The following is a 13,011-nucleotide window of genomic DNA, read 5'->3' on the forward strand; positions in this document are numbered from 1 at the left end:
ACAAAAATCTTAACATACACACGTATCAAACTATAAATAAAAATAATTAACTTAATGCTTTCATGTTTAACACCATTTATTAATTAAGAGTTTGACAGTCACACCGTTATATAGTATTATTAATTTATAATTTATAAATTATATAATTTAAATTGATCGTTGACGACGTAATTGATATTTTATAAGTTTACGATAAAATATTAATAAAGACATTATATATGATATCATGAGTAATTTAATAATATCACGTAAGTGTGTGACATTCTCGAAAAACTTAAGATGTCAATGTAGAAAGAAAGTCCTATCGAAGACGTATAAAACAATGCAAGTCCCTAGTAACATTCACTTAACCAACGTTACTTACAAGGCAAACTACCCATCCACCCATAAAATACACTCCCAAAACCTAATAAAACAAACCTTAACCTACTCTCTCTCTCTCTCTCTCTCTCAAAAAAAAAAAAACATGGGAGAGCCTTCAACGCATATAGACCTAGCAACTTTCCTGGAAATCCCGGTCGGCAAAGAGCCACAAGCCGTCACCGCGACACCTGCTCACCCCCGCATGATAAGCCCTGTGTGGCGGCTGAGCCCGAGTCACAACGGCAGCACGCTATACGACTCATACGAGTTCCGAGCCGTGACTCACCAACTCAACAAGGCCATTCTAGCGTCGAAAGCTTCCTCGTCACCTCTTTACATGTACTGCTTCAACTCACCCTTGTACAGACAGGGCTTAAGTCGCATTGCCAAAGAAAGTGCCAAGACACCGAAGAGAGCGATTACTGGGGACCAAAAGCCGCCGTCTTGTGCGACTGCTGGGGACCAAAAGCCGAGCGCAAGGCCGGCGGGGGCGGTAACGAAGGGGTTTGTGGCGAGGGCGTGGAGGAAAGTGAAGCAAGGATTTATCAAGAATAAGCAAAAGAATGAGGGTTGATTACTACTACACACATGCATGCAGGTCTCCTCCCGAAGTAATGTGCAGTTTCAATAAGCTTTTGGAGTCTGTAAACTGTTTGTGTATAGCATTCTACGCAGCCATGAATCCTCTCCTGGTAGAAGTTAGAACCCCGGCATGCTTGAGTCTTTCGTGCTTCGTTGAAATCGAAATGGTCAGCCACTCTTCCCGGAGTACTGCACTTCCTGTTAGTAGTCATACAATTTCGTACCCAACTTCAATCGGGTTCAACTCCTTGTGATATTATTTTTTTCTCGAGTGAATCTCATTGTAACATATGATTTCTCAATTTCAACGTATTTGGCAAGAATTATCGCTGTACTGCAATACTAAATGACCAATTTCTACGAACTTTTAGTTATATATAGCTGGAGGGAGACGTCCCCCACCGGTTGGTACGCCACTGTTTCATTATTAGTCTGAGACACTACGGTAGTGTTACCAACCTACCAGAGTGTAGGTAAATCCTCGTACTACCAACCTACCAGAGTGTAGGTAAATCCTCGTATAGTAGGACACACAGTTGGTCTTTTGGCCCGATGTCAGAAAAATTGTAAAATTCCCTATTTCCATTGATGATGAACAAGGTTCATGTACAACAACGCTTCAACAAGAATCAACCTATTAAAACCACAACAAAAATAAAGGCATAAAAAAAAAAATTACATGTGATATGATGGTATATAACATGTCCATATTAAGCAAGATACAATCAAAACTTTTCACTTTTACTAATTTTAAGCAGCTTCTAGAGAGAAGTTATTTTCTATGTCAGCTTCAGCGCCATTTCTTGAAGAAGAGCTCGCTTCTGCACAGCGTTTATCACACTGTTGGTTTCGGCATTCTCAAGAACATCAGTGATGATGGCGGCTGCGTGACCTAGTGGTTCCTCCGCTGCCCGCTTCAACATGAATGCCTGCGCACGACATAATATGGCAAACTTAGGGACATGTTTAGCTATAAATTAGATTTTCATCGGACGAGAATTTTGAGAGAAAGAGACCTGGCTGTGATGGGATATAGCCAATGTACAAGGTTGTTGAAACCAAGGCTCCCCGTCGACCTGAACAGGCAATGCAGCATAGAGCTGTATCTTAATTGACTGGCCCTGTGCCAACCTTTGAGCACGGGAAAGCCCAACCTGTACCAAACAAAATGGCAGATCATAAACATAGCACACTTTCCCAAATCTAGTGTTCACGATCGATATAAAAACCATGATCCATTTTCGTATTGAAACTAACTAGCAAGACATCATTCCGATACGTAAGTATATGCATCGCACTTATTGAGAGGTAGAGTTTCCACGTATACCCAAATTACCTGAAGTTTCCCAAGGTGCCATATTCCAGAAATGCTTACAACCTCAAGTATTTTATCATGCATAGATTGTGGGTAAAAATTGTCATAATTTTCGTCTTCATTGTGCCACAGATCTACACCACCCATGTAGCTCCCAATGTTCGCTACAAGTACACCTTCTGCATCCTGAAAACGTTTGCAAAATTGTCAAGCACTGATAATTTCAAAATTAATCAATCATAATAAATCCAGACAGCCAAATCCGAAGCAATATGATGATTTCTGAATCAATAGTCATTGTGCTCTGTGCTTATAATTAAAACTTTTCATACTCACCTCAGGGACCTCTACCTCAACGCCATCCACTTCAACTCGGACTTGCCAAGGAAAATCTACAAATGTTCTATCTATTATGCCCTTCGCGCCTTCTCGTGCATAAAGAACTTTATTCATGAACTGCAGGTAGGTAACAAACTCAACATCTTAAGGACACATCAAGTAAAATCTAAATAAAACTACTAACAAACAACGATTACAACGACAGGAACCGATTTAAAATGTGATCCACCCAGGTTGAGGTTTGATTGACTTTAATTGCTTTCTAATTTATATTGCAACCACATGTCATCTCAGACTCGAAGATGCAATGGCATCTGCACCATAGTTCCCCTATTCTTACCAACCTGTCTCCATCAGTCTCATGCCTAATATAGCACAAGGGAGTTCGACTCTAAATAACTTGAATTCCATTTTTGTTAAATATTACCTGGTTATAAAACTTCTCCGGATTCTCCTCTCGTAGATTATGAATGTCCAGAGCAACCTTAGCATCACACCCAATTCCTGCAAATGAAGAAGGCCAGAGTTGGTAAGTCATATGAGAGCTCACTCAATGTGATGAAAAACTAACACAAAAAGGCATAGAAGTTAGTCAGAATACTCAGAATTAACTCATCAACTGACCAAATCGACATTGTTTCATCAGATGGACTGTTTTTGGAATATCAGAGAGTAAACTCTTATGCAGCAGAACAATAAGTCTAAGGTTGAGATAAATTTTGTAGGTTTTTCTTTTCTCCTTACAGAGAATATTCCAACTCACCTCATACATATTGACAGTGAGCTATTTATACAGACTGAAAGATCTGAAGAAGGTAAAGATGTGAAGCCAAAAAATTGATAATTGGTCCGATACATGGGACAGACTTAATTTGAGCTGAGTATATAGTTTGTGAACTGAGCTGAGCCAAAACTTAAGTCAATAACTATGAGACATACAAACAACATGAGAACAAGAAAGATCCAGCAAAAATTCAGTATTCTACTATTACATACCAAGATAGTTGTTCAAAAACTTTGGCGATTGGAGTTGCTTCCCCTCTTGATTAACAATTGCTACCTTCCAACGATCAAGAATGGTTACTGCAGCATGCTCTATGTGGTGCAAAACTGTGCAGAGGCCTCCTTGTCTCTCCACTGAGCCCAAACCTCCTCCCCATGACAAAACTCTAGCAAGATCGTTCCCCGTTCCAGCAGGAAGAATAGCAACTGGAGGAGGAGAATCAAAATTTTGCTTTTCTATGGCATTCAAAACCCAACCAACGGTACCATCTCCCCCACACACAAGAACTCTAAAGTGCTGCACCTTTCTGAACAAATAAAGACCCACCTCTGGTCCATGTGTTGAGCTCAGCTCAAAAACCTATAGGAAACAAAAGCACATGCAACATTTAAACAAACATATATGAAATACCACAATTACTAATAAAGTGCAAGTTGATCAAACTCTATAGACATCAATTGAGGAGATAGGCCGGCATGTAATGTTGATAAATTGCAGCAATTAGAATTTACTTTTAGGGCATCCTATTCCATTAAGAGGCTAAACTTGTAGGTTTTAATATTTTTCTTACATTAGATCCCATTTGTTCATAGGCAGTTATTATCACAAAATTCAAACCTTGAACCTTACCTAAGAACCTTACTTAGTCCACACGAATATAAACGAAAAGAAATGCTTTTCTTTTCCACCATGGCATGTAATAACCTTACTTGACTTGTTCATGTATCAACGATGGAAAATAAAAAATTTCCATCTATTCAAGATAGTAGAAAAATCAAACCTGAACAGGATTGAGAAGAATATTTAAACGTTTTCTCAATGAATTTCCACGTTGAGCCCCACTCTTCTTGTTGATAAAAACTAGCAAGGGTCTTGCATCTGGTGATAAATCAATCAATTCATATCTTTGTTTCATCCCTAAAACCTGAGACTCATCCTTCTTATTGTTTGACGTGCTCCTTTTGAAATTGGGTTTAGAATCCAACTTCTTATCTACATCATCGTCTTGGTGCTGCAGATTCACATTCACAGTGCCATTACGGTTTTCCTCAACTTCATGAGAACCATTAACAGCTTGAATAGTATCAGCTGTGCTTTCTGTAGACATATCCCCAGTACTACCACTATTTCCCGTGTCAACGGAGTTTTCATTTCCATGCTTGGACTTTTTGCTCTGGTTCCTAATAGTTGCACGTACTGAAGATGCTATTTCATTGGCTCCATGAGTAATGGTGCTCAGAAATCCACCTGAGGAGGTCTGGTTCAATTCCTTTACATGCAGAGGCGACACAATCAACCTTCTGAATGGACCTAGATCACAAATATCACCTGTTTCATTGGACATGCTACCGTGGCAATCAACATGTACCACTCTTTGACACCACAAGCAGCACCATATTGGGGATCCACCAAGAAAAGACCCACTACATGGATCTTCACAATAGCTGCAGAAAGAAGTTTCATCAGGTTGATCTGTTGCCTCTGTCCAACGGACAGCCCATTGGTGCATCACGTGCTCAAACCCCATCATGGATACACACTTGCAATCCTTATGGGCACTAGACGAGCAGCTCAGATGAGCCACAGCACCACAAATGTTGCAATGGTGACTAAAACTATCTGAAGCTATCATAGGCCCAAGAGTCTGAGAAGGGCTCATGGATTTTAGGCAAACACAGCAATTCAAGTTCTTTCCACGAGATACAGATTCTAGAACCCAAGTATGGGGAGTTATAGGAACCTTGTGACGTGCCTTAGGGTTTTTCTTTGACCTGGCAATGGCTTTCATCCAACTTAGATTTATATTTCTCCTCCATTGAAAGGCAGAGTAGGCTATAGTCAAAATTCCAACTAAGGCCGCAATAAAGCAAGAGACTATGAAAAGGCGATCAGTTGGATTCTTGTTGTTCCAATAGGGCAAAAACATATCAAAGTCTCCATCATCATCCATCCTCAGTAAACTGCCTAAACCCAATTTAATTACAAATCAAACTCATATATCCTCCAATACGGTTTCATCATTCAATAACATTATCAGAAGCCTTATCATCCCAACACCCTCCTACTTACTTCATCCTCTGCAACAGAGAGCCGAACCACGCTTTTGATAGGCGCTACTTATTATAACCGCTTCAACCTACTTAATAAAACAAATAAAATAAAATGTTCAAAATGCAAAACGAAATATTACTCCAAAAATTCCAACAAAGCACTTACTACCATGGATGGTTTCAAGTCAAAATTCAGAGGCGACAACCAAATCAAAATTCGAGTAAACATAAAGAAATTATGCGGTTCCCGGATGTAACTACACAATTCTATGATTCCATCATAATTTAGTGATAACACTAAACCCACACAAAATTAGCTTGCAGTAAACCACTACCGCTTTGGTTGGAAGCTTAAAAGGAACAAATTGGCAAGCTTGTGGAAAATAAACCATTCATTCGAAATTTAAACTTAAATTAATAGTCCAAATTGACAGTCCACTGACAACCCAACCTAACCGCCTAGAATAAACTTCATTTTCTATCCCAATTTCTTGGTAACCAAACAGAATCTAAAACCGAAATACAAATGCATACATACATTTCAATATCTAAAAACACATATACACAAACATATATGTATATATATGCACAGAAACATGAAGATTTAAAAAAATGAAGCATGAAAGGATTGAAAATTCTGGAAAAAGAAAACGGACTCACAGTGACGGACGGCGGAGGACGGAGGTGCGATCGCGCCGATCAGAGAAAACCCTATCTCGATCCACGCCGGGAGGCAAAATCCACAGAGTGTAGGGATCGAAGCAAAACCCAAATCCAAGGAAAAGCAAATGGCTTTCTCGAATTCGAATTTTTCTTTTTTCTTTGGATATTTTTTTCTTGAGCGCTAATTAATTAATTTTGTTCGTATATTTATTAATTTTGTTTAAGATTCTCGAATTCGAATTTTCGAGGTCCCACGTGGCGTAAGGAGAGGGCATGAGGTGGAGCACCATTCGTGGGACCCGACGCGGGCCGCTCGTTCACTCTGGCTGTTCGAATCCGTGACACTCGACAGCTCTATTCGGACTCGGGTAGCTTTTGGGCCGACATCGGTGTAAATTCTTTTTTACAGCTTGAATATAGGGAAAAAAAATATTAACTAATTTTGATTAAAGAAACAATTAATAATTCCAAACTATTAATAATTAATCAAGATCACCATTTCATTTACTTTTGAAAGTGCGTTTAAATTTAGAAATACATTTAAATGCGTTTTCAAATCAGCAAGAACGCTTATGATTATGTTTAACACAAAAGCACTAGATGCTTTTAGAAGAAGCATCTATTGTGTACTTCTTGAAGCACTTTTATTAAAAATTTCAATGTGCTTACACGAGGCGCTTTTATTAAAAGTGTTTATAAACAAAAGGGTTTTTATATAAGCAGTTCCAAGCCATCCCTAAGTTGCACTTTTGAGAGAATGACTTCCAATTTCCAAATCCTATTCCAAGTCACTAAATAAAAACCCTTTTTTTTTTTTTTATGGAAACTGGGAAATTCATTACCTGGGCAAAGATGCCAAACATAATAGGAAGAGCCTACAACGAGGCAAGCAATCAACAGAGCAAACGAACGAAATTGGACAGTAGAGGGAGTAACAAGAAAGATGCTTTAACCAAGCTAGTGCGTCGCCCCCTCCACTGTTACATGCCTCTAGAAAGACAGTTCCAATGAAAGCACTTATGAACAAAAGCACTTTATAGAGAAGCATCTCTAAATAGTGTAGGACAGTAGGAATGGGTTCAAGTAACATTGCGAAAGCCAATTTCAACTTAGCACTTCAAAATTAAACCGAAAAACGAAGGATGCGATGTTCATCATCATAAAACTGCTAAACACAACATAACATGTCAAAATCCTTCCTATATCTGCTCACTCGCTCATAGCTGCAAAAAGTTTTCTGAATTGTTTTGCATCCATAATCAAGTCTTTCAAGAAATTCTCTTAGATTGCAACAGCGATCCGTCCAGCAACTTGGTCGAGATCCCTCTGGCCATTGGATGTGATTTTCCGTCCACTGAAACACAGGGAATACAAGTTGTTTAGTCGCCAAAAACTTCATTCATGTTGTCGTTTGTAACAAAGATACGATAACTCTTTACACCAAAATTCATATATGAAACCAGAGATGTGTGAAAGAAACTCACCCTTTCGCGTCAACATCAACGATGTTCATCTTCTGCAATTGCTGAAGAATGTGACGAGCAATAGCACCACTGCTTTTACAGAAATGAGGTGGGCGACTGCCGTTCCTCTTGCTCCCTCCATAGATCCTGCGGAAGGCACCAACACCAAGACCACCCCTCAAGTAGATTTTCCTTGCCATGGATGCTGCAAGAAAAATTGAATTCAGATGAAGATACTCACGGTAAACAGTTTTACGAACACCAATACTAGTCAAAGGTTTTGTGGGTATGTGGAGAAAGGGCGGGAGAATTCCACATACCAGATCTAATATAGTACCAATCAGGGTCATATGGTGCAAGCTCCTTGAATGTGGCAGTCTTCACAATGTCGGTCCAGTCAGGAAGCTCAATCTATCAGATGGTACAAAGACAACACATGAGAAGAGAATCCTCATTGAAAAAAGACAAACAAAGTATAACCGGAAGCCAGTGAGAGATCAGCATAAACAAATCATTAAGTAAATGAATGACACTAACGCCGAGGAATAGGAACTTTCCGGCAAACACATTTCCACATTCAAAGATATCACATGACTATCGGAACTTCAGTTTTTGTTTTCCAAAATGGCATCAAGTTTAGCATCCACTACTGATAGCTACAACTAAAAAGGGCTAACTAAACTGTATTTTACACACATTGAATGCCATTTATGTTCACTTACGATAACTAAGATACAAAAAATATTACAACATGCCGAATACTGGTGAGCCTTGTAAGGAACCAAAACAACGGCTCTACTATGTTTTCATAACAACTTAATACTTTCGTTTACTCGGCGCCATTCGACAGCAAAAATGGCATATCCAGTTCGGTTATAACAGATCGAACAAAACCAAATCTAACCTCCTACTTTCGCAAATTAACACTTATTTCGGTATACAAACTAAAACAAATTCGAATGCCGCAGAACCTAAAATTTAAACCAAGTATTCAGATTATCTAAGCTTTGCAATCTGTTCATATCACAAAAGTACATCGATAATCGATCATACAATACACAGACACACAGATACATACATATACATACATATATATATATATATAAAGAGGGAGAGAGAGAGAGACTGACTCGGCCGGAGCGCTTCAGGTGAGCGGCGTAGGCCTTGACAAATTCATGAGGGGACACGTCCTTCACTGTTCTCGCCGTCTCCATTTTCCGATTACGTAAAGTCCTGCTTCTCCTTCTTCTTCTGCTAGTGGCTGCTGGCAGCTGCGGCGGCGGAGCACTTCCGAGTCTTCTGGCCTGTGCGTATGAGAGGGGTGTACGCAAGGTTTGGGATTAGGGTTTTATGTGGTTCGGCAGTTGCAGCTTATGGAGCCGAAACTGAAAGTACATGTTTAGCCCTAGCGCCGATCGTTATTCTCTCTCAAAATCTTGGATTGGGCTTCTTTCCCATTTTTCATATCTGGGCCCAACTAAACGAGTTTTGGGTATTTCAGGCCCAATCCCGAGTATTGAGGGTAAACTAAGTAAGCTTAATTATAGTGAATCTCGCTCTCTTAGTCGCCCGGTGGCTGAAGATTCTTAAATCATCTTGTTCTCTTGATCACCTGATGACTGAGGATTCTTGGTCACCCAAGATATGATAAAAAGAATTGAGATTAAAATGCTAAAAGTAAATGCTTTTATTTTCCACACTTAACATCCGATGACCGATAGAATATTACTGAAACTATACTAGTGTCCCCGGAATTATGATCCAATCACATATTGCCTTATGAAAGTCACAAAGAACCACCTTGAGCCCTTGGTCGATGTTTGGCATCCCACAGTATACAAAGGGTGTGATAACTGATAAATCGTATTATTTGTCAACATATTCAGCCCCGACACAACTATATCGGGGCAATAAAATGAAAATGAGGGTCTTAGCATTTTGCTCAATGGCCAATCTACTAGAGATGAACCGCACATATGTGTAAGACCTAACTGCATTAGAAAGGTGATCAACATTTTATCCGCTATCAAGTAAAATGTGATTTAATAAATAACACTCCTGGAATAAAATTTAAAACTTCGTGCTATGGCTACATATTGGTAGGATTTATTTTGTCATGGATTTCATGCCTCCACATAGACAAAATCCTAAGTCCATCATCATGAACAAGTTATCAGCAAAATTTCCTCGTACCGTTGAGTTTTTTTTTTTTTTTTTAAACATGAACTAGTGGTCATGGTTGATTATATTTGCAACTTTTATTTTTATTTTATTTTTTTAAAACATGGGACTGACTGGTAGCTTCGCTGTAGCAGTCCACCATTTTGGGGGTCGCGAAGACTCACAGAGGCATTTTAGCCTATCTCTAGCCATCATCGTGCAATTCACACGTGCTAAGACTCAAACCCAAAATATGCTACGTATAATACGCACTTGAAATTCATCCGAACTACTGAGTCACCGCGTGGTGGTTTCTTTTTATTTTTTATTTATGGTTAATGTAAAACAAATTCTTGATTGACCAGGTCTCTTTTTTCAAGATATATATCCATCCCACTGAAAAAAGAGAGTCAAAACCTAAACACCACTCTAGGCTCAAAATCTTCCAAGTATATATGCAGACACAAGAAAATGATAACACAATTAAGAGAAAAAAGGGTCTTTATAATCCAAGTTCTACTAGGATTCAATTACCACCACTACCTCCAAACGTTGCCACCTACACAATCTAGTCTATAAATATGCATCAATATTTCAGCTCAAATTTACTTAGACTTCTTTGTGCAACACCAGAACCATTTCCTCGATCCAACAATCTCCGGACCATCATTTCCTCCAAGCGATCACGTATTAATTTGGTCCGCCGTTGACTAAACCGACTCTGAAATGATCATCGGCTTGAATCAGCTGCCGGTCGGGTTTAGGTTTATGCCAACAGACGAAGAGTTGGTCACTCATTATCTGATGAACAAGGTGTTGTATCGGCCTGTACCAGCTGCTCAGGAAATTCGGGAGATCGATGCGGCTCGATTCTACAGCAACCATCCTAAGAATCTAGGTATGTATTTATTTACGATCGTCATTGGTTCTTTTAGAATTAACAGTTTTGTTAGCCAAAGTTTATTTTCCACTGCCGGTCTCAAGTCTGGATGCATTCTGTTCGTAGGTCGAATCCCTGTATTAGTGAAGTGTGTGTGTATATATACGATTGACATAATATATGTTCTTAGACATGTTATAAGATCCGATCAGATCCATGAGTTATATGTTGATCGAGGTAACTTAGCGATTGACAATTGATGAAGTTAAGCTTAATTAGAACAAATTTTAGATTACATGTTGTTGAGAATCTCACGTCGAAAAAAATACAAAAGAGCATATGAACAAACAAAACAAAGAAAGGAATTTTTTGGAGAAAAATAGGTAGGACTTAGTTTTTGGAAAATATAAGTTCGCATATATATATACCACGTGTATATGAAATGAAATGCTTTAAATGTAAAAAAATAAAATACAAACTGGACGATTTTTTTTTTTCCATTTGAAAAAAATGCACGAAAAGTTAACTTATCTGAATGTGATGGACAACTTCGAGTATATATTTTCAACTTTTTTAAATTTAATGCCATATTTTAGTTACTTTGATTTATGTAGCACCCTTTTTAACTATGTATATGAAATATGTAGCACCAAATCATAACCATAGCGAAAGCAAATTGAAAAAACTTAACTCCTTGCGTGCATGCTTGCTTGGCTCTAAAGTGATGCTAGAGAGACCAAATTTTTTAAATTTAATTTAAAAGAGTTCAACTATTAATCGTCACATCATGTGATTTACAAAAGATAATCTAAAAATTTGGTCTCTATAACATTTTCCCGCACTGTATATTTCGATCAAATGTCATGCATTGAAGATATCTGTAGATTAAACCCTAGTTATCTATGTTCGAGTAGTATTTTTCTTTTCCTTTTTTCGAGGTTTCAAGTCAACTTTTATAATTTATATGGACCAGTATATAATTTTGTATCTTCTTACTTGCATGCATGCAGTGACGTTCTCCTGCGGGGAGAGAGAGTGGTTTTTCTTCATCCATCAAGGTGAAAGCAGTTATGCATCCCAAACCAGAAGCAGTATTCGAGTAGTTGGAAATGGTTTAGGGTTTTGGAAACCCAAGTACGGATCAGAAACTCCCATCTGCGATGACGATGGACATTTCTTTGCCTCCAAGATCTCTCTCACTTACTTCTCGGGAAGAAGTGCTTCGCATGCAAAGAGAACACATTGGAAAATGGTGGAGTACTACTTACATGAACATGATCACGTCGAGTCTAACACAGAAGAAAAGTACCAAGGTAAAAGACGAAATACAACCATACTCTACTTTCATGGGGCACTGCAATGAATATGACTTATTTTGGTAAAAAATAAAGCCTATTTATTTTATTATATTTTATACTAGTGGCGGATGTACATTGTGACCAACGTGGTCAGGATCATATGGAGTTCATGAAATATACATGTGAAGGTCTTCTGATGACCTTTGAATATTTGGTATGTGTGCCCGCCAAGTGTTTGATGTAATCCTTGCTCAACAGCATGTTGCGTTAAGAGCACTTGACAAATTATCGATAGCACTCATCAGATTGTTTTGGCATATGTCGACTGCACAACATGGTTCGCTTGACAACAACAAGCACACTAAGTGCTCAACGAAATGCCTAAGCGAATAACATCATTGTAGTTTCAATGAAATTCTCAAATTTACTAGCAAGTGCATTAAAGATGTAGTCATCGATTCGCCCAAAAGGCCACAACTACCGCAAAATAAAAAAATTCATAATCATCCTGTTAAGATCGACCTAAACCAGCTCATTAGAATTAGTTGGTTATTATTGTTACAAGTAATTTCATAGCTCATACTAATTCTACTACTTTTGGATGCAGTGCGGAGAAGAGAGTGGGTATTGAGCCGAATGATAAGAGGAACGGATTACACTGGATTTTGAGGATTTTGCAAATTTTGGAATTCTTTTATAATTCATTCATTAAATAATAGAGAAAATACTTCAACATTTTTTCTTTAAATGTTAGAAATAAGGCTGCAGGAAGCATTTTATTCATCTAATAAGATGATTTATTTATTTCTCCTTTCATCTAGGTCCTATTTTATTTATCTACAATTTTGTGAGGTATTTTTTACTTCATTTGTTCTATCAAGCTTTCCAAATTTT

At 38.3% G+C, this 13,011-nt stretch overlaps 3 protein-coding genes across 6 annotated transcripts; 1 reads left to right on the forward strand and 2 right to left on the reverse strand.

The window, feature by feature from the left end:
- Window positions 1–1,509: 1,509 nt before the first annotated feature.
- LOC126599614 (diacylglycerol kinase 1-like) lies at window positions 1,510–6,507 on the reverse strand. 4 transcript variants are annotated; one of them, XM_050266001.1, is made up of 8 exons: window positions 6,314–6,507; window positions 4,384–5,739; window positions 3,596–3,962; window positions 3,027–3,103; window positions 2,597–2,716; window positions 2,282–2,446; window positions 1,962–2,099; window positions 1,510–1,874 (listed from the first exon to the last, which is right to left on the reverse strand). In XM_050266001.1, the coding sequence occupies exons 2-8, from the start codon at window positions 5,551–5,553 to the stop codon at window positions 1,725–1,727; spliced, it is 2,187 nt and encodes a 728-aa protein (XP_050121958.1). In that variant the 5' UTR covers window positions 5,554–5,739; window positions 6,314–6,507; the 3' UTR covers window positions 1,510–1,724. The 4 variants fall into 4 exon arrangements, with proteins under 4 accessions (XP_050121958.1, XP_050121957.1, XP_050121959.1 ...); XM_050266000.1 differs by having other exon boundaries at window positions 4,384–5,742; XM_050266002.1 differs by having other exon boundaries at window positions 6,310–6,507.
- An 826-nt stretch (window positions 6,508–7,333) lies between these two features.
- On the reverse strand, window positions 7,334–9,137 carry LOC126599627 (40S ribosomal protein S19-3). The gene is made up of 4 exons (XM_050266023.1): window positions 8,910–9,137; window positions 8,100–8,190; window positions 7,801–7,984; window positions 7,334–7,670 (listed from the first exon to the last, which is right to left on the reverse strand). Exons 1-4 carry the CDS (start codon window positions 8,991–8,993, stop codon window positions 7,598–7,600), a joined length of 432 nt encoding a protein of 143 aa, XP_050121980.1. The 5' UTR covers window positions 8,994–9,137; the 3' UTR covers window positions 7,334–7,597.
- A 1,449-nt stretch (window positions 9,138–10,586) lies between these two features.
- On the forward strand, window positions 10,587–12,786 carry LOC126599171 (NAC transcription factor 29-like). Its single transcript, XM_050265505.1, has 3 exons — window positions 10,587–10,837; window positions 11,830–12,132; window positions 12,725–12,786. The coding sequence occupies exons 1-3, from the start codon at window positions 10,666–10,668 to the stop codon at window positions 12,784–12,786; spliced, it is 537 nt and encodes a 178-aa protein (XP_050121462.1). The 5' UTR covers window positions 10,587–10,665.
- The last annotated feature ends 225 nt before the right edge of the window (window positions 12,787–13,011 follow it).

This window comes from Malus sylvestris, chromosome 14 (genome assembly GCF_916048215.2).
Source record: "Malus sylvestris chromosome 14, drMalSylv7.2, whole genome shotgun sequence".
In the NCBI taxonomy this organism is placed as follows: domain Eukaryota; kingdom Viridiplantae; phylum Streptophyta; class Magnoliopsida; order Rosales; family Rosaceae; genus Malus; species Malus sylvestris.

Coding starts and splice junctions, on each gene's coding strand:
- LOC126599614 (XM_050266001.1), bottom strand. CDS start 5,553: ATGGATGATGATGGAGACTTTGATATGTTTTTGCCCTATTGGAACAAC. Junction 2,717..3,026: donor CGGAGAAGTTTTATAACCAG/GTAATATTTAAC, acceptor ACCTACCTGCAG/TTCATGAATAAAGTTCTTTA. Junction 1,875..1,961: donor CTATATCCCATCACAGCCAG/GTCTCTTTCTCT, acceptor TGTCGTGCGCAG/GCATTCATGTTGAAGCGGGC.
- LOC126599627 (XM_050266023.1), bottom strand. CDS start 8,993: ATGGAGACGGCGAGAACAGTGAAGGACGTGTCCCCTCATGAATTTGTC. Junction 8,191..8,909: donor ACCTGAAGCGCTCCGGCCGA/GTCAGTCTCTCT, acceptor ACCATCTGATAG/ATTGAGCTTCCTGACTGGAC. Junction 7,671..7,800: donor GTTGATGTTGACGCGAAAGG/GTGAGTTTCTTT, acceptor CCTGTGTTTCAG/TGGACGGAAAATCACATCCA.
- LOC126599171 (XM_050265505.1), top strand. CDS start 10,666: ATGATCATCGGCTTGAATCAGCTGCCGGTCGGGTTTAGGTTTATGCCA. Junction 10,838..11,829: donor CAACCATCCTAAGAATCTAG/GTATGTATTTAT, acceptor GCATGCATGCAG/TGACGTTCTCCTGCGGGGAG. Junction 12,133..12,724: donor CACAGAAGAAAAGTACCAAG/GTAAAAGACGAA, acceptor TTTTGGATGCAG/TGCGGAGAAGAGAGTGGGTA.